The following is a 21026-nucleotide window of genomic DNA, read 5'->3' on the forward strand; positions in this document are numbered from 1 at the left end:
ATGTTAAAGCTACTCAATGTGTATTTTTTATTTGTTGATTGCTGCATGTGCAATTATTCCTTTATTATGCTTTGTAGAAAGAATCAATTATTTTTTTTCTTTCTAAGCTTTGTGACTTATTTTTGTAATTATTTTTGTCTAGGACAACCTACTTCTTCAGCACCTAGTCAAATGCCACCTCCTCATGGGCAAAGTAATGTAATCCAGACTAACCTTATGGGTCTTCATGGCAATTTACAGAATCAGACATCAGGAAATGTGACCTCAAGTGGTGTGGGTCAGTCTGCCCAAGGTCTTCAAACTCAGATGATGAACATGCAGCACCAGCAGATTTCTTCGTCTCAAGGTCAAATGGTACAGAGTCAAAGTGGGGGCCAGATGATTTTGTCTAGAGGACAATTGGTTAATCAGACACCATTACTTGTATCAAATCAAAACCCAAATATGGTACCACAAAGAATGACACCCCCAAAGCAGATGATGGCACAGCAAGGTCAACCTGTAATGCCAAGTCATGGGCAAATGATGGGAAATCAGACACAGCAAGTTGTCTTACAGCAGAATTCCATGATGGAACAAATGATTGTTAGTCAGATGCCAAACAAGCAGCCCTTTGGTCCTCAAGGACATTCTGCTTCTTTACAAGGGCAGGTGATGAGGGGTGCCACTCCTTCTGTGCAAGGAAACCTAGTTCAGTTCCAAGGACAAATTAATCAACAGCAGCAACAACTGCCTCAGTCATCTCAACCTCAACAGCAGATGCCCATGAATGGTAATCCTAATCAGACAATGAGCCTACATGGACAGACAAGACTCCAAGGAGGCCACCACCTGGTTCAGCAGCAGCAGCCACAGCAGCTTAATGATCCTAATGTAAATTCTGGTGATATTAACCTACAACAGATGATTCCTGATGTCCAGGCACAGCAGCAGCAACAGAGTGGCATGGTGGGACCTCCTCACATGCAAACAGGCAGTGGTCATTTCTCTGGCCATGGAATGCCATTCAGTGGTCAATTTGGTGGACAGTTGACCATGGGAGGGCCTTGTGTACAGTCCTCTAATTTTCCGGGTAATAAGGATGTCACATTAACAAGTCCTTTGCTAGTCAATCTGCTGCAAAGTGATATCTCTACTGCACAGTTTGGCCCTGGTGGGAAGCAGACTGGAATAAACCAGGCAAAGCCCAAGAAAAAGAAGCCACCTCGCAAGAAGAAGGCCACTGGTGTTCCTAGTGGTCCACAGCCAGATGAGACACTTGGGTAATTCCAGATTTTACCAAAGTTTAGTGACAGTTATAGTGATGATGGTGGCTGGTATTGTGATTATTTTAGTTAAGTTTTTTTTTTTTTATTTCTGTACTTTTTTCACCTGTCATTCTATTTTCAGCTTAGTTTATCTTAATTTTATGAATTTTGGACTGTTTCCATATTTTTATTTTTGGTGATTTTCACCAATTAATTTTATTTTGAGAGAATTGTTTTAGTTTAGTTTTGTGTTTGGTGACAATCAAGAAATGCATGTTGTACCTATGTAGAAAAAGAATTTTGGAAATATACAGGTAAGTCTCGGCAACTTCTCTTTTTTTCTCCGTTATCCATGCAAAGACTTGTCTTTCGAATGTTTTCTTAAATGTGTCTCACATATGGTTTCCACCTGTGCAAGAGAATGCAGTTTATTTTGGCAGCACTGCACATTTTGAACTAGGGATCAAGGACATCAAGGTATTTTATGAAGAAAGGCAACTCAAACAAACTCTTAGATTTTTTTGCAGAGGCAAAATTAATGTTTGTTGTCAAACATACAGTAACCTGTATACCCTACCTTATTTGGTAGGTTTATGTTTCTTCAGCATGTCATAGTCATCAATCTCTTTATAGACTTCTTTGTAAAAGCAGTATAAGAGTGTTTTTAAATTCATCAGGTTCTTTACCTTTAATTGAGCTCCACAAACCTGACTACTGTATCATCAATTACCCCCTTTTTGTGACAATCAGTGCCATACTCCAAGTACTCCCAGATTGAACCATCCCATTTACGAGCCATCTTTTTTAGCATGGTGTCCTGGATAAAAAAACAAGTTCCATGTCTGTCTGCGGAGAGAATGTCAACAAGTTTACTTACCTCGGCAGTGAAATTCATGTTTCTGGTGACTTATCCTATGAAGTCAGTAGACAGATTGGGAGAGCATGGGGGGTCATGAGGTTTCTGGAAAGGGGTGTGTGGCACTTAAGATATCTATGCAAAAAGCCGAAGGTTCATGTCTTTAGAGTCCTGATGCTTCCTGTCTTTCTGTATGGTTGCGAAACATGGATGAAGACTGGACTCCTTTAGTTCTGTGTCTCTTTGGGGGAATCCTTGGGTGTACCGCTGGTTTGCAATTGCTCATGGAGTCCCAAATGAGGCACATTTCCTGCATTGTGAGGGAGCGTCAGTTATTGCACTACGGCCAAGTGGCGCGATACCACGAGGACAATCCTGCTCGCAGGCAGAGGTGGGTAGAGTAGCCAAAAATTGTACTCAAGTAAGAGTAGCTTTACTTCAAAATAATATTACTCAAGTAGAAGTAAAAAGTAGTCATCCAAAAAATTACTCAAGTAAAAAAGTATTTGGTGAAAAGACTACTCAAGTACTGAGTACCTGTTTGATCATAATAAATGATTTATTTTTTAGAAATGTTGTAATAAGACAGACAAAAATATAAAATAATGTGCAAATTCTGCAATTTCCAAATAATAAAATAAAAAAATGAGTAAAAATAAATAACATCTTTACAAAATAAAGATGCACAAATAACACAAAGTTCCAAATCTCAGATTTTCACAATAAAGCTTTTGAAAAGCCAATACCTACTGTAGGTAACATGTATATTTGAACAGTGCAAACTCCTTACAGTGACAAGATATACTGTACACTGACAGTATAATACTGCATATTCACTTGCCCTCCAAATAGCACAGCTGATAGAGAATAACATTAGAACAAGGCAGGTTGTGCACGTACAAGAAGTCTCACTTTACCTTGACTGTCTGTGTCTGTGCATGTTTGGTTAAAACCTGCTTGTTCTTAACCATCACTTCACTGAGTGAAGCTTCAGCAGGAGTTGGCTCTCATTTTTCATGTACAGTGGAACCTTGGATTGCGAGTAACTTGGTTTGCGAGTGTTTTGCAAGACGAGCTAAAATTTTTAATACATTTTGACATTTTGATAAACGAGCGAGGTCTTGCAATACGAGTATCCCGTATACGCTTTGTCTGCCGAACGTCATGTGATCACAACTGAGCTGATGGTTTTTCTCTCTCTCTCGCCGCAGGATTGCAATCGTCAGTCGACATGCCTCACTCATATAGTCAACATCCGTACGAACTTATACTGTTTACTACAGCATTTTGACCACGCGTGTGTCCCCGTCTTGTACCCCAAAACGCAAAGCTGAGTCTCAATACTTTAGCGACACCATCTTTATTCAGCCTGAAACAGGAACAGCGCAGTTATTTATTGTAGCGGGATCTGACACTCTCCTATACACAAACACAGCAGTCAGGCAGGGTCATGCCCAGGTTAGTGGCCAAGTAATACAGTGCCCTGTGCATTTATAATATTCCTTGTATCACCCATCAACGGCAGGTGCTTATAGCATGACCGCGATCTTTTCGGATTTGCTTTTACGCTAAACTGCTACAGCGCTGGGTGCCTACGGTTGCTTCGGTACGTTCTTCCGCGTGTCGTCCCTTTGGGTGAAATCCCACAAGAGTTTAGAAACTCACTCACAGCAGCCATGATTCTTTTCAAAGGTAAAGTGCAGGTTAATTTGTTTTATGTATTTTTACTTTATATTTTGTATTAATCATTTTTATATGAATAGTTTTGGGTTGTGGAACGAATCATCTGAGTTTCCATTATTCCTTATGGGGAAAGTTGCTTTGATATACGAGTGCTTTGGATTGTGAGCACGTTTCCGGAACTAATTATGCTCGCAAACCGAGGTTCCACTTGTATTCTTTCTTTCCCTGTCCGCTGTCTGTGAGGAGTGTTCATGTGACTGCATGGCTATGTCTGATTGGTGAAACGGAGTCTTGTGATTATTGTTGCTACATCTGATTGGTGAAACGGAGTCTTGTGATTATTATTGCTACGTCTGATTGGTGAAACAGTCATGCAGTAGATCCACTGACGGCTTCTCTCTGGCAAAAATCTAGCGTATCTAATGGAAAAAAGTAACAACTCGAGTGTTGCCCAATTTAGCGGAGTAAGAGTAGCGTTTCTTCTTCACAAATGTACTCGAGTAAAAGTAAAAAGTATGGTGCAGTAAAACTACTCTTAGAAGTACAATTTTTAAAAAAAATTACTCAAGTAAATGTAATGGGAGTAAATGTAACTCATTACTACCCACCTCTTCTCGCAGGATCCTCATTGTTGAGGATCCGAGTGGCCTGACCAGGCTAGGGGATGCCCACATAAACCCTGGTTGCAGCAGATAGAGGGTCATTTCTGGTGGATGTGAGTGGACTGCATGTCTGCCTGGGGGTTTGCCAGCCAGGATCCCAAGCTGTTTTGTCGTGTGGTGGGTGTGGTGACCTGACCTGACCTGACTGACCATGTTCAAACCACTGTCATGCACATTAGACTACATAACCATGTAATGCATAGCCATTTAGTGAAAGAAGGAGAGGCAGTTAACAGCAGTTTCCCATCTAAAGACTGAGAGCACTACTTACTATTATAAAATTTAATTTAATGATCTGAAATATTAATGCTTTACAGAACTTTTTTTTTTTTATTTATTCAGGCACAAAACATTCAGTTATCAAGCTGAACAGACACACTGAATGTAGCTCATGACTTTAAATAAAAAAACAATAAGGCAGCTTAACCACATGCTTTTTTAAATAGAGTATTTAATAATTTTAGATTATTAAAAATCATTCAAATTTGATTAAAAATTGCTATAAATCATGACTCTGTAATGACTTCATTGTGTAAGATGAGTTGTTTGCTTCAACATGTTTTGGACTACTGACTAGAAATACATTTTTTTTGTATCAAATAATGTTTTACAACCATCTATTTATTCATAATTGAATCTGCTTAATGAACTAGAGCATGATAGTATCAAGTGCAAAGCAAAATTAAGTACAAAAAAGTTAGTTGTCAAAAAGCCAAAAATAGTACTATAAAATGCAGCATCGCCAATTATAAATATATAGCCACCTTCAAAAAGTTAATAACATTGGTTATATATTTATGATTGGTGATGCTGCATTTTAGGCAATGTTTAGGCTTATTGTAAACAATGAGAGGGCTCAGTGTTAAACATCCATCCATCCATTCATTATCCAACCCGCTTTATCCTAACTACAGGGTCATGGGGGTCTGCTGCATCCAATCCCAGCCAACACAGGGCAGGAAACAAACCCCGGGCAGGGCACCAGTCAGTGTTAAACACTTCATTACTATTCATATTATAATGCACCAAGTACCGCAGTTCACACTTACATGCTTTGTATGCCATTGTGTATTTCTCTTTGCACATTTTACAGGAAGCTGCATTTTTACCCCCGCTGTCTTGAAACCAATCCCATTTCACATATCATTGCAAATAAATTTTTTTTATTTATTTAATTATTTTAAATACCACAAGGGATGCTTGAACAGTTTTGTTCTTAAAATGTCCTCTCTGTGCCTGCACTTTATTTAGGTGCCTTGAGTGTTGATCAGATGTTAGGGTTTCTTTATAAAATATGATTGTATTTGTTTCAATATAGAGTCAAATTTCGTAAACTTTTGTCAGGTGGATTTTTGTGATCCATTTTTTTTTGTGCACTACTGGAAAATGTTGTTTGCTACTTGCCCGCATAAAGCGGACCTCAAATAGCAGTGTTTTTAGAGAGAAGATATGTGAACAGTAAGGTACGGGTAATTGATTTGTTTAAAAAAAAATAGAAATTACAGATTTTCATTTCCAGCTATTTTCATTTTATTTCAGCAATAATTAATTTTCCTTTAGTTTTAATTTTTCATTCCGCTTTTAGTTTCATTTTTATTTTGTTTAGCAAAATGCTTTTTTAGTTATTTATACTTAATATATATAGCATTTATGTGTAATATGCTGTATGGTACTTGCTTATATACACACTTATGCAGAGTCCTTTGTAAATTATCTGTGTCTACAAATATGTGATGAAGTTTTCAAACATTTTTTGTGTGTTTTTTACTTTTTGAAATTGTATTCTTTATTCAGTATATAACCAGAAAAGATAGAAACTAGAGAATTATGGTTTACAAAATATTATTGATATTGTGTAACATTTGAATGATGTCATAATGCATTTGTGTTTTAGCTGCCCAGAAGTACGACCTCTTGGTGTGGATGACTCAGAGACACAGCCCTTGACTGGAGAACAAGGAATAGTACTGGAGCCAGCAGGTCCAAAGCTTGCAGACTTTGCAAATAGACCTTCAGGTAAAATGACAACTGTATTTTTGTTTTATTTTTTTAAATATAATTTTATTTCATAACTAACCCCCTTGGTTATGACATTGGAAACTGACTTCTAAGCTCATTAATAATAATATTTGCCCCAGATTAAAAAAAAAAAATCCTCTTTATTTTAGCTTTTATCAGTGGAACCAAAGCCATACTTTGGTGTTTTCAATTTCCAATGGATTGCACCCTTTTAAACACCTTGTTACAACTGTTCTCAAAATTATATGAATGATCAGATCGTATACATTACTAGAAGCTACTGTGCTTTTCTTTTACAGCCTCTGTTTACTTCTGAATAACTGGCTTCATATTAGGAATACTGCAGTACTTACTAAGTAACAATTAAATGTCTGCATTCCCATGAGCGTCCTGCAGAGCTCCTGGGATGAGACAGTACTTTGCAGCATGGGACATAATTTTAGAGTTGTGAACAGTCAAGATATAAGATACATTATTCATTCATAAACCTGCTTAATTCTGGGTCTCAAGGGGCTAGAATCTACATAGGCAGTATCGGTCACAGGATGGGAATCCAGTCCATCTCTGGGCACACACACATTCATGCTGGGGACAATCTGGAGTAGCCAGTTGTTGTAGCATAAATGTCTTTGGGGATTTGATGAGGAAAACTAGAGTACTCTAAGCAAAAAGCCATAGCAATACAGGGATAATATGGGCAATAATCTGGTGTGGGTTTATTGTGTCCAAATGCTTGCTTTGGTGGTGTTTGCATACCTTGGACAGATACAAAGATGATTAACATGGCTGCTGCACGAGGATCACATGCACATTTTTATATAAGATAACGACCTTCTCAAACCTCCCAAATCCAGTTAGGAGTCATGAGGAGGCCTATAGCCTGTCCTGGCAGCACTGGGCGCAAGGAAGAAAATAGCCCTAGACAGGTTACCTGTCTGTAGCAGAGCTCACTTGCAAACACACATGCCCACACCCATACCCACATGTACACAGGAACAATTTGGAATCAACACTTAACCTAATCTGCACATCTTCCTCCTGTTGGGGCTTTAATGTGCTGTGTTACAAAGCAGTAATTTATTGTATCAATGAAATCCTGTTATGGAGCTCTACTATTCACAGTGCTATCCCAGTTAATATTTGAGTACTTAAAATCCCCCATTACTATGATATCCCCCTATAAACTTTATTTATTTATTTTTTTTTACTAATATTATGTGCAGCTACGCATAGCTCCAGCTCATTTGTTTCATTTTGCACAGTTTTGGCTTTAAGGTGGGCATGTTTTAAAATACACATTTAGTTTATTAACTGTGGGCTAGTAATTTCAAAGTTACCTTATATAGGCATATAGGTATGTATAGTGAAAGTGCTTCATTTGTATCAAGGGGAAATTTAAGTTTTATAGAAGCTCAAGAAAAATAAGAGTGTTATAATAGGCAACAACAACTCCCTTCAAACACCAACTGGAGATTAAAAAAATAAAAAAAGTTTTGATTATTTGTATTAATAGTAGGGTCCATTCCTTTATGTGAAGTTATAAACTTTTCTTCTAAATCCTCTATTAAATTCCCTTCGTAACAACTCCCTAGTTTAAATAATCCTTGACTAACCTACTCATATGCCTCCCAACTTTGGCACTTCTCCAGTTTAGGTGTAGCACCGCATTAGTGGTATTTTAGCTGTTCCAGAGGTAGCCCTAATGTTTTGTAAACTATGCTTCTCTGTCCTATACCAAGATTTGAACTAAGCATTAATGTCCTCAGTCTTACTTGTACTGGCATGTGACACAGGCAAACCTTAACTTTAGACAAGACGAACTAGCATCTAATTCCTTAAACTTGTATCACAAAATTGGCAGCCTACCCTTAACTGTCATTTGTTTGGCTGTGGACAGTAAGAGGTTGATTAACTTTGTTCTTCCTAGGAGCTTATCCTCCTTACCAATGATGATTCCCGGTATGTCAGGAAAGCAACTTGCCTTCTGAGACTCTCTGTGACTGTACAAAAAACCTGGAATGCAATCCCCTACTGTCACACTCTCCCTACTTCTGATTACAGTTTTTCTCCATCCCTGATAAATAAATAAAAAATAGGGAAAAAAACCACCTAGTTTGTTAAAAAACATTTCCTGCTATACGTTTTCTTTTAAATAATTTGTGATGCTGTATGATCAGTTTTTGAAATCCCACTCTTTAAATATAAAAATTGTCAGTAAACAGATATCAAAGCCAACAATTTGAACCATCAGAAGATAGTAAGCGTTTAGTGTACTTATGTATGGTGCATTAATCATTATATTTTATAGCACATGTATTAAACTGGCATTTGCTATTTCACAATACATGACATCACCTTACTCAATACATCTTGCAGATGTGCTGGGACACATCCTCAGTAATGTAACCTGGAGTCCTCAAGTGTTTTAGTTCTTTCAACATCAGACACCCTCATCTAGTCAACTCAGCTGGGGGTGATCAATCCCCAACTTATGTCCCAGCAGCAGTTGACCACTGGGCCTCCCTCTTTATTCAGAGCCATCTAGTGGCTCTTTCTGCAGCATTGCTGGTTATCCTAATCACCTTCTTCTTTTGTAAGCCTTATTACACCCAACTGGGTCATCACTTTACAAAGCTACTGACCTGTGAAGCCCTGACAGCCTACTTCTGCTGGCTCACATTGAATGTTCCAGCTCACACATTGCTGTAACAGCTGCTGGTACTTGCCTAGCTTTTTGTCATATGCCCTCTCCATGTGCTGTTCCTGGGGTATGGTGATTCTAACATGATCCCCTTTTTGGTGGAGCTTAAGAAGATGATCATGTTTGGACAGAAGTGTTGCTATGATATTGTGTTTACGAAACTTTTAACTGCTTGCCCAATTCTACTCTCACCTGCCAGTCTGCAGCTGAGGTAAGGTGGCCTACTGCTAATCTTGGCAGTGGGGCGAGCTTTTCTCCAGCCCTGACAAAGAAGATAATCTTCTTTGGCTGGTGGCAATGGCTGAGGGTAATATCTCAGCAGATGCTTTGAGTACCTGATCTTGCCACCAGCAGTATCAACCTTCTACAAGGACCTTTGAGCAGCTGCTAAGAATATGTTAGAGGGATCCTCTTTCAGAGAATGTACCACAAAATGGTTTTTCACTCTTTGCCCAAACATAGAGGTTTGCTGGACTTGGTAGATCATCATATGCGGCCATGATCAAAAAGCAATCACGGTGGTAATCTGCCCACAAAATTCTTTCTCCTGTAACCTTGTGCTGCACTTCAGATTTCCATCTTGACCAGACTCACCATCCAGCTAGCTCTTTCTCCCTCCACACATGTTTGTACCTCATCCTGGATAAGATTGTGTCTCTTCTTGCCCTGGTCTTTCTTTTTCTGCCTCCTGGGGAAGTAACCAAGACCATCTGTACATGTAGCCACATTCCCCACTAACTCCTTCTGCTTCAGCCAAAACTCTGCAACTTTCAATGCCTTGGCTGCTGTCCACTTCCTGCCTGTTCTGACCTCAGTGCCAGTTGGGTCTTTTGAGTCTCTGTACAGGAGTGCCTTTTTTGTCCGCTACACCGTAAGCTCCATTGTTAGGCCAATGAAAGGGAGCCGCAAGATGTTACTGCTGCCATGCTGTTAAAACTACTGGGCAGACCTAGCCTCCTGTGATGGTAACTGCTGATCCTCCTCTCTACAAACTCAACTGTTCATATAAAGAACTCCTATGTACAAGGAAATGCCACAATATCCTGGGCATGCTGGCATGCTGATAAATCCAAGCCTTGAAAATTCCTGGTAGGCCTTATTTGTCCACCTTTGTGAGACAATCAAGGTCTTTGATTGTCTTCTTGATGGAAGCAGAGTCCTTAAGGCTTGAAGTCAGTTTTTCCAAAGGCTGTTCACTGGTTACTCTGTGATAGATGGAATAGTTGCATCAAGATACTGAGAAGTGGAACTTATCCACTAGTCATCTCCTCTTCAGCACCAAGGACCTGGAATTGTCTAGGTTTGAAACTCATTTTTGTCCACGAGATGAGCATCTCTAGGCCTTGTAGGATTGATCCATCTGACATTAGGTGCTGATGATGTTTTGACTGTAAGACAGTCTATGAAGGCTCAGACTGGGGATTGGTGCACCTCAAACTTGTTCTTGGGACATCTACACTCCATTTCTACTGATTTGACGATCATGTTCATGGCGAGGGCAAAATGGGTAACAGAGATTGGATAGCTTGTGATAATGCCTTTTTCCAAACAGTTCTAGCTTGATATTGTAGACCAAGAAGTGACTATTAGCCTGAAATTATTGTAATAATCCAAGATAAGGATTATAACATTGCTAGGAACATGTCTGTGCCGAGCAATCTTGATCAGGCTGTGTGGCATGGACCCATAAGTGTTGCTAAGATCCAAACACGGAATAACAAGGTCTTCCTTTTCCTCACAGGCTTCTTAAATTAGCTGTGAGAAAACTGGATATCCAGAAAGCACTCCCCCTTCTGCCCTGATGCATTGATGTATTTATTTTGTAGGGTAAATTCGGTGGAGTGTTTTTTAACAAGACACTCAAGAATATCTTCCTTGTACGCTAAACTGCAAGATGATATGGAACTGTTTGATGTTCTTTGAGTCTCCCTCCTTGGGAATCCAAACAACATATGCATATCTACAGTGGTTACCAACTTTCCCTCTTCACCAGATTAATCTCAGACTTCTAGATTTGTCGGAGGAATTCTGCACAGAACTTATACATGATATATGGCACAATATTGGGTCCTGGAGCTGAGGCTGATCTACCTTCTGAACCTCTTTCAACTTTGGCTCTCTAAGGCTGAAGTTAACTTTGGGTCTGGTGGCTCAATCAGAGCCTTGTGAGGATCAATCTCCTGATCTCTTTTTGAATCATTCAAGATTATATTAAGGAGCTAACTACCTCTCCTAAAAAGTATGATAAGTGATCACCACGCTTATTCTATAACAGATTTTTAACAAAGCCAAATGGGTTGGTGAGGAATGCAGTTTGTTTCCTGGCTTTCTTATTTCTTCATTTCCTGTGCCCCTCTGCTCTTCGCAAGGTCATAAGCCTCTTCTGTAAGATATTCCTTAACTTGGCAAGTGGCAGTTTTTGTTACTCTGTTGTGCTCTTGTTGTGCATCTTTGCTCATTCCACAACTCTTGTATTTGGGTGACTCTCCAGTTTTTGGTGTAGGAGACTCCAGAGTTCTGCTTCCCTATGTAGCCAAACTGCTTTCCAGAATACCTGGTAATAATGGTTGCCATACTATGAAGCTGACTATCTGCATCACCCTTGGATACAATCTGTGTAATACTGCAGATATCCTCCTCAAAATGGCAACACTCACCTTGTCTTTGGGCTAAGTGCCACTTAATCTTCCTTCCTTTTCTGGAATGCTGTACCAAGTATAGGGGGTTAAGCTGTGTGGAGGTTCTGGGCTCTATTGGGTGGTCCCTGACTGGGCCCCTCCTGCAGCTCACCAGAAATTTCTCCTGTTCTGCATTTCATACTCCCTTTCTCGGCATCTCATTTTGTCCTAATGGGTCTTAAGGTCGTTCTTGTTCTTGTATAACTTGCCAAAGATGTATTTCAGGATGTTCATCATTGTTGATTCACAATTTGCTTATGTCATCACCGTTGTATTCATCCTATTAGGGATATCATCCTTACCCCCCCCCCTAAACCCCCCCCACCCCGGAACTTCTTGAGGGTCTATGCATAGCTTTCTTGAAATGCTTGTTGTTTAATGTGTCATTGTCATTCCCTCTTGTCTCCAATTATAACAATATATTTAACATTTCTAATTTTGCCATTAGGATTCCCAGGACAGCCTGGAGACCAGAGAAGTTTGCAGCAGTTGCCCATTCAGTTTATGCAACATGGCCCACAGCAACAGCAAGTGCAGACTATACATCCAGGACAACAGGGCATGATGAATCAGGTGCATGCTCAACAACACCAACACCAACACCAACTACAGCAACAGCAGCAGCAGCAACAACAGCAACAGCAGCAGCAGCAACAGCAGCAGCAGCAGCAACAGATGATGATGATGCTAATGATGCAACAGGATCCAAAGTCTGTACGGTTACCATTGCCTCAGGGTGGGCCACAACCCAGAGGACCTTTAAATCCTGGGGATATTCAAAGGCCTCCTGTGTCTCAGCAAGGTAATATGTCAGTGATGATAAGCCTACAAGGTCCAGGAACTCTTCCCCCATCCCAGGATAAGTCCAGGCTCCCTCTTATGATAAATCCTCAGTTAGCAAATGCTGCAAGAAGAATGTCTTTCCAAGATGCGGGACAGGTTGGCTCATCTTTGAATTCCGATGAAAATACTGTCATGCTTTCTTTACAGGATGGTGCTAATTCTGAAAGTGTACAGCAGACTGTTACTGGGAATACTCAGTTAATAAGCAGCTCTGGTCCTGGTCAGCTTCTAATGAAACCTGGACCTTCACCTATTCCTCAGCATCAGGGAGCAAGCCCACAACAGCTTCAACAACAGACATCAATGCCTAGTTCACATGCACTTCATTTCCAAAATGCTCCTACCACAACACAGACTTCACGTCCCAAAACTCCCAATCGTGCCAGTCCTAGGCCTTACTATCCTCATACTCCTACCAACCGTCCACCCAGCACAGAACCTTCTGAGATTAACCTCTCTCCAGAAAGGCTTAATGCTTCTATCGCAGGTCTCTTTCCACCACAAATAAATATACCTCTTCCACCTAGACAACCCAATTTAAACCGTGGTTTTGATCAACAGGGCTTAAATCCTACCACTCTCAAAGCAATTGGACAAGCCCCACCCAATTTAGGTTCATTAAGTAACAGTAATGGTCAGCAAGGTTTCAGTTCAAGTAATGCTGCCTCTCCTGCTAGTAAATTAGAGAAACACTCCACAGGAGGAACTGCTAAAAAAGCTAGTCCAAGCAACAGCAGGCGTTCCAGTCCTGCTTCTAGCCGTAAAACTACGCCCAGTCCAGGGCGTCAGAATGCAAAGTCAGCCAAGCTGACTCTTTCATCTCCTCCTCACCAACCTTTGTTGAACCCGCAAAACTTAATGATGGGGGGTTCATCTGTTTTGCCTAATTCTCTTAACAGCAGCATAAATCCTCCCACAATGGTAGTACAGCAAATGCAGAATCCTTTTCCTTCTGTATCAAATTTTATAGAGATTAATAAAGAAAACCCTGTGGCTCCTAAAGAGGTGAGGAAAGCACCACTTATCTCAAGAGATCCTTGTATTACTGAATTAAAAAACCCTTCTTCAACTAAGGATCAAAAGATCCCTACTATTTATGAAGACTCATCTAAAAGAGATACACAAGATAAGGTAAAAAAGTTTTTAGCAGGTAAAGATGATCCCAAAATGACAGTTCCTCCAGCTCTGAGGGAAACCCCAACTTCCCTTAGCCAGCTGTTAGACAATTCTGGTGTTCCCAATGTGACCCTTAAACCTGCACAGGATAGACCTAAAGAGGATGAGGTAACTCATAAAGAAGCTCCAAATTTTATGTTGGAGCAGGAGGCCATTCTCTCATCTGCTGCTCCTTCAGTCTCAGAATCTAACAGCTCTTCTCCACATGAACTGCAACCAAACACCAATTCTGAACCAAACACCTCTGGTGTTTTACAGAAGCCAGCATCCTCAACACCAATTCCTTCTAGTCAAATAACAGTTTTTGTGGCTTCGAATTCTATCAGTTCCTCATCTACAACAGCCGCACATCTTGCCCCTGCTTTAGTTTCAACAGTTGTCACTGTGCCCACTAAGAATATGAAGACATCTGAAGGGCACATAGCCAATTCAACCTCTCAGAATCCCCGTCCTGCTCAGTTCATTACAGGTCCAGTTTTTATTAATCCAGTCTTTCAAGTGATGAAGAGTTCTCAGGCTGGTCAACTCCCAACTGCTTCTGTACAGCAGAACGCTAGTTCTGTGTCTCAGCCTGTCACAGTTGTCCGCCCTTTGCAAGTTCAGCCAAATATTAGATTCTCGCATGTGCCTACTACCCAAGGAGGAACAAGTAACTCCACTAATTCACAGCCCAACCATCCATATGTCCTTGGGCAAGTTCACCTACCTAATAATCCAGGACAACCTATGAATGCCTTCTCACAGCCACAATCTACTGACATCACTAAGGAGTCTAGTTCAGAGATTACGGTAACTAAGTCTAGTTCAAAGCCTTCAGAATTGCCTTCACCACAAACTAATCATAGTCTTGCTTCTACTTCCCAGTCTCTTGGCTCCCCACTACCTTGCACCAGTCCAGAGACAATAAATATCAGAAAGAGTCCCATTACATCCTCAAGTACTGTAAAAAGTCAGCTTGACAAGATTGGGAAAATCCTAATGACCAAAGCCTTTCAGAGTGTTCCTGATACCCCCCAAAAAACTGAGGACCATTTAGCACTTTCAGAAGTTAGTACACAAGCAGGGGTGGTTTCTGGAAACTTGAATCCTCTAACCTCATATAGTGCCCAACATACCCTTTCTGATGGAGAACTGCCTGCATTTGCCTCTGTACCTCATCAGGGAGGCCAGCTCAGGGGTCACCAGCTTACTGCTTCTTCAACAGCTGCACCAGCTTTAACTGCACCAACTAACTCAGTATCATTTACTGCACCAGCAATTACATCTGTTCCATCCAGTGAATGTCTTCCTGTTGCATCAGTGGCAGTGAGTGACAAACCTGTAGTTCATTCAGACACAGGCGATAAGAATTGTTTGGGAGTGAGTGAACAACCACAAAATGCAGGTAATTTTATTTTGATTTTTTTTGTAATGTGTATATCTTTATAGATTGCAGTAATCACTTTCCTTCTGATGTATTTTAGATAACATTATATGTGTCAAAGAGCTCAAATATTTATAACAACTGCTTGCAAGTAATGTAGTGTTTTATGTCTGAATCTCTGGATAAAAGCTTGTTTGCCATTTTTATTTAGATTTTTTTTTATCAATCTTTGTAAATGATGTATTAACATGTTATAGTGAATACTGTGAATGAACTGCAGTTGGAAGGGGTGTCCAGTATTGAAAAAACAGGTAAGGGGTATATACAGTAATCCCTCGCTATATCGCGCTTCGCCTTTCGCGGCTTCACTCCATCGCAGATTTTATATGTAAGCATATTTAAATATATATCGCGGATTTTTTGCTGGTTCGCGGATTTCTGCGGACAATGGGTCTTTTAATTTCTGGTACATGCTTCCTCAGTTGGTTTGCCCAGTTGATTTCATACAAAGGACGCTATTAGCAGATGGCTGAGAAGCTACCCAACTTACTTTTCTCTCACTCTTGCGCTGACTTTCTCTGATCCTGACGTAGGGGGATTGAGCAGGGGGGCTGTTCGCACACCTAGACGATAAGGACGCTCATCTGAAAATGCTGAAAGATTATCTTCACGTTGCTACCTTCTGTTCAGGTGCTTCCTGAAGCGACATGCTGCACGGTGCTTCGCATACTTAAAAGGTCGAAGGGCACGTATTGATTTTTGCTTGCTTGTTTTTCTCTGTCTCTCTCTCTCTTTCTGTGCTCTTGACGGAGGGGGTGTGAGCTGCCGCCTTCAACAGCTTTGTGCCGCGGTGCTTCGCATACTTAAAAGCCAAACAGCCCTATTGATCTGTTTGCTTTCCTCTGTCTTTATGACAGTCTCTGCTCCTGACGCGCACTCCTTTGAAGAGGAAGATATGTTTGCATTCTTTTAATTGTGAGACAGAACTGTCATCTCTGTCTTGTCATGGAGCACAGTTTAAACTTTTGAAAAAGAGACAAATGTTTGTTTGCAGTGTTTGAATAACGTTCCTGTCTCTCTACAACATCCTGTGTTTCTGCGCAAATCTGTGACCCAAGCATAACAATATAAAAATAACCATATAAACATATGGTTTCTACTTCGCGGATTTTCTTATTTCGCGGGTGGCTCTGGAACACAACCCCCGCGATGGAGGAGGGATTACTGTATATATAATATATTATATATTATATATATATATATATATATATATATATATATATATTATAGGCTCCAGCAGACCCCCGTGACCCTGTGTTCGGATTCAGCGGGTTGGAAAATGGATGGATGGATATATATATTATATATTTTATATATATATATATATATATATATATAAAATATTATTTGCTTGTTTTTGACACAAAATATAAGTGTTATGAAATGGATTTTTAAAATAGTTGCATCATTCGCGTTTTTGGCAAGTCCTTATTTGTGAACAGGAACGTGTTAAACATTGTGGTAAAGGCTGCATGCTTTTGAGAATGCTCATACTGATTTAGTATTTATGAAACAATGCAACTCCATCCATCCATTCTTTTTCACTGCATAAGTCACAATAGCTGTTGCAGCCTGAGGCTCAAGGCAGAAATCAGCCTAGTCCCTGCACACATTTCATTGTAGAATAATGAAATATTATTCAAAACAAAATATACCACCTTAATTTCTTAGCAGAATCAAGCAAGGAACAAGCTATTCAGAGTTGAAATTGATCATCAAACTGATTTACGACAGTGAAAGAGTGTTGATGTGGGCCAGCATCCTATTGCTCTTTTTTCAATACCTTGAGTCTGTGCCTTTGAGAGTTCAGACTGTTCAGAGGCTTGAGTACACACTTTTTTGTAAAGCAGTCTTGACCATGAAAGTGGAAAAACTGTATGTAGTATCTAAAGTACATTCCTGATTTTGGTGACAAGTTGGCATTTTCCGGGACTTGATTGTATATTACCATGAACCATATTCTGGTCTTAATCTGCATGTATGCTTATATCATGTTTGAGAACATGGGTTTAATTTGTATTTGCTTGTCCATTATTTGAGCATTCGTGCTCCATGTAAAGTGTCATTAGGACCATTTATTTTAACATTATGAATCTTAGAATGTTGTCTCTAAATTACTTAGAAAAAATGTGACATCCAAAATATAGACCATAACATATCTGACTGCTCAATAAATGCATTAGATTTAATAGAAAAAGACTAAATCCTGCAGTAAAACAAAACATATTGGCCTATCTCAGTTGCTATAAGGCAAATGTTGTCTTTTTAAAGAAGAGCCTTCTGCTTACAACAGATCACTTGAGACTTGGAAAAGTGTGTGGGTTAATTCAGTTATACTTTCTATAACAAACTTGAGGAAGTTTGATACAGAAGATATTTCCTTTTTTAGCATCCCTGTAGATTGCTTATTCTAAATGTTGAAGGGTAGTATAGAGTTTATAAAAACTTTTCTATCTGACATGCATTTTTAAAATAACATTGCTAGGCAATTTTAATTTTGGTCACAGTTTTGCATTTAACTTACAGTTTAACATTGAACTTCCTTTTGTAACACTGATTTATTAACCAAAATAATCCCAACTTTTTAGAAACTCAGGATTTCTCATATTGCTGTCATGGGCAAGAATCTTTTCCTTCCCACAACATTTATCAGTTACAAATGAAATGCCTTATTTTATTTAAAGGGTTTTATTTTCTGCTCTCTATTCACATCCGTGTCGATTTGTATTGTTTGCATTTGTTTGGTCATGTGCAGAGAAGAGATGCTGAGTATATTGGGAAAAGGAAGTTAAGGATGGAGCTGCCAGGTAAGAGGAAAAGAGGAAGGCCTAAGAGGAAGTTTATGGATGTGGTGAGAGAGAACTTGCAGGTGATGGGTGGAACAGAACAAGATGCAGAGGATCCTAACAGGAGCAGCCAAAAGAAGAAGAATTCACATCCGTGTCAAGTTTCCATTATTACGGGTTGATCACAGTGTTTCATTTCTTTGTACATTTTCACTACATATCCTCTTCATACACAAAGGTTGGGCCTCAGCGGTTCAAGCCCCTACCCTATTCTCTTCATTATAGATGGGCTATAATGCCCTTCTGTCCAGTTAGGGCCTGAGAAAAAGGGTACTCTGCCTTTTTGTTGTAAGAAATGGAGAAAGGGCAACGATGAAAAAGGTGCTTTGTTAAAGCTAGGAAATACAATAAGCTCTACAATACTTTTTGCAATCAATTCCACAAAAAAATTGTAATAAATATGGTTGCAATCGCTGTGCTTTTTTGTGTGATGCAGTGACGTGGACTGTGATTGTAATGCAGTGCTCAAGAGGCACATATTGATTCTGATTATAGTACAGCATTTGCAGTTGTGATTTTCCACAAGTGCTGGTTCAGAGGCATAAATTCTGATTTGGTTAAAGATTCCCTGGGAAACATAGCTCTTAACTTTGATACTGTGGCCAGAAATGTAGGTGTTCTATTCATTTCTAGGTTACACTTTTGAGTTTTATGTTAAATAACTGTCTTGTTTTTGTCATTTAAGGATTATAAAGTCAGACCCATATTGGACTTTGGGGACACAGAAATTAATTCATGCTTTTAGTACTTCATGGCTGGATTATTTTAGCTCCTTGTTCTCAGTCCTTTACAAAATCAGTTTGTCTAGGCTGCACCTGATATAAAATGCTGCTGCAAGACTCCTCACTAGCTTTAAATCCACTGCACATATCACCCCTATTTTAGTCTCATTACATTAGTTGAAAGTTAGTTACAGGATCCAGTTTAAGATCCTAGTTGTAACTTATACAGCTCTGAATGGTCTGGTTCCAATATATGTTAAAGATATGTTGAACATTTATCATACAGGCAGATCTCATAACTCATCTGATCAGTGCTTACATGCACTAGGTTAAAAACAAAAGGTGATAGAGCCTTCTCTGTTATGGCAGCCAAACTCTGGAATGGCCTCCTCCTTGATATTCGAACATCTAATTCTGTAACGACATTTAAATCTTGATTAAAAAGTATTAATTTAGAGAAGCATTTCTCTCTTGTTAGTTTATTTTTATAAACGTCTAGAGGTGGTTTCATTGAACTTGAGTATCTCAAATATTTTTTCAATCTTGCTAATTGTAGGTCTAGTGTTATAAACATGCCATCTTGATCTTCTAATTGATAGTTGTTTGAGTCCCTTGTTATCCAAAACCTAGGATTTCTAACCCAACTTTTTTATATTTTTTAGTGCTCCTGTTAACTTTTTAAAAAATTAAAATTATGTACTGTATTGTATTCATTTGTCCAAATGCTAAATCTTTAGATTGTATCATAATCGATCTCCTTTTTTTTCTCCAGGCTGGTATTTATTTATTTATTTCTATTATATTATATTAGATCCCCACATACTTGTGGCCCTCTTTGTAATTGTGTTTGGATTAGTGTCCTCTGCTTACTGTTAGACTAATCCAGGTTCCTTTGTTAGCTCCTTGTATAAGGTTCGGTCATCTGAAAAGTGTCAGAATCTGTAAAAGATTTGAATGGAGCCCCTAAAAGGATATAATCCAAAAAAAACATTTTTCACATGTGAACAAGAAAGTGTAAAATGTGCACTTGAGAAATAAGAATTTTTTTTTTTTTTTTTTTTTTTTTTAACTAATGTCACTTCCGAGGCTCATGTACTAAATATGACTTAAATTGAATATGTCAGGTTTTCATATATACATATCTTCACTTTCATCCTTCAGAACAGCAGCAGATACTTTGTTTTTACTTTACATCATCATACTTATCTAGTTACATTTATAAAAAGAGGATAAAGGCAAGTGAGTGGCTAAAATAATGCAGTATGCTGTATGTAATTTACTGTATTTGCACTTAGTCTTCTCAAACATTAAATGAAAAAAGTAGTGAATGCATGGATGGAAATGCATTAATTTTGTTAGCATTATACAGTGATTGTCAATTGTATTTTGTAAATTAGGAATAGTGTTCAAATTATTCTTATCAAAGCTAAGAAACATACAATTTCAGACCATTAATGTAAACCATAATTAATTTTGCTTATATCACTTAGTCAATAATATACTGCATTGTCATTTTTAAGTGTTGAACTCTATTGAGGATAAGTCAATCTCTTTACTGTAAATGTAATTATTTTGTGATATGTTTTAGTTAGTGATACCCCTTAGTGGATCTGAATTGACAGGTCCTTTTTCAGAAATCAGTTTAAAGTTGAAAAAAGAGCCACAACTTACATGTGAACAATATATGTAGTAACAGATTTCTGTGTGTGTATGTTTTAATCTGCATTATTTTGGAAACCAGGTTTGAAAATAAAATTAACCTGTCTTCATTTGGCAGTGTCTACAGTCATGGCCAAAAGTTTCTGAGAAAGTTTTGCCATAAGGCAAAAGTGATAACTAAGTGGCTTGGGGAACAAAACATCAAAATTTTGAGTCCATGGTCAGGAAACTCCCCAGACCTTAATCCCATTGAGAACTTGTGGTCAGTCCTCAAGAAGCGGGTGGAAAAACAAAAACCCACAAATTCTGACAAACTCCAAGCATTGATTATGCAAGAATGGGCTGCCATCAGTCAGGATTTGGCCCAGAAGTTGTTTGACAACATGCCAGGGCGAATTGCAGAGGTCTTGAAAAAGAAGGACCAACACTGCAAATATTGACTCTATACAGTGGGGCAAAAAAGTATTTAGTCAGCCACCAATTGTACAAGTTCTCCCACTTAAAAAGATGA

At 39.0% G+C, this 21026-nt stretch overlaps 1 protein-coding gene across 4 annotated transcripts in view; it reads left to right on the plus strand.

Moving 5' to 3' along the window:
- Positions 1–21026, plus strand: part of ncoa6 (nuclear receptor coactivator 6) — a 73029-nt gene that overhangs the window by 26373 nt on the left and 25630 nt on the right. For 3 of the 4 annotated variants that reach the window (XM_028811774.2, XM_028811772.2, XM_028811773.2), the window contains exons 8-11: positions 143–1262; positions 6343–6464; positions 12295–15249; positions 15486–15539. In XM_028811774.2, coding sequence (XP_028667607.2) covers positions 143–1262; positions 6343–6464; positions 12295–15249; positions 15486–15539 — 4251 coding nt within the window. The remainder of the gene's footprint in view (positions 1–142; positions 1263–6342; positions 6465–12294; positions 15250–15485; positions 15540–21026) is intronic. The other variant, XM_028811775.2, reaches the window with a different exon arrangement.

The sequence above is a fragment of the Erpetoichthys calabaricus genome, chromosome 10 (assembly GCF_900747795.2).
Source record: "Erpetoichthys calabaricus chromosome 10, fErpCal1.3, whole genome shotgun sequence".
Classification (NCBI taxonomy): Eukaryota; Metazoa; Chordata; class Cladistia; order Polypteriformes; family Polypteridae; genus Erpetoichthys; species Erpetoichthys calabaricus.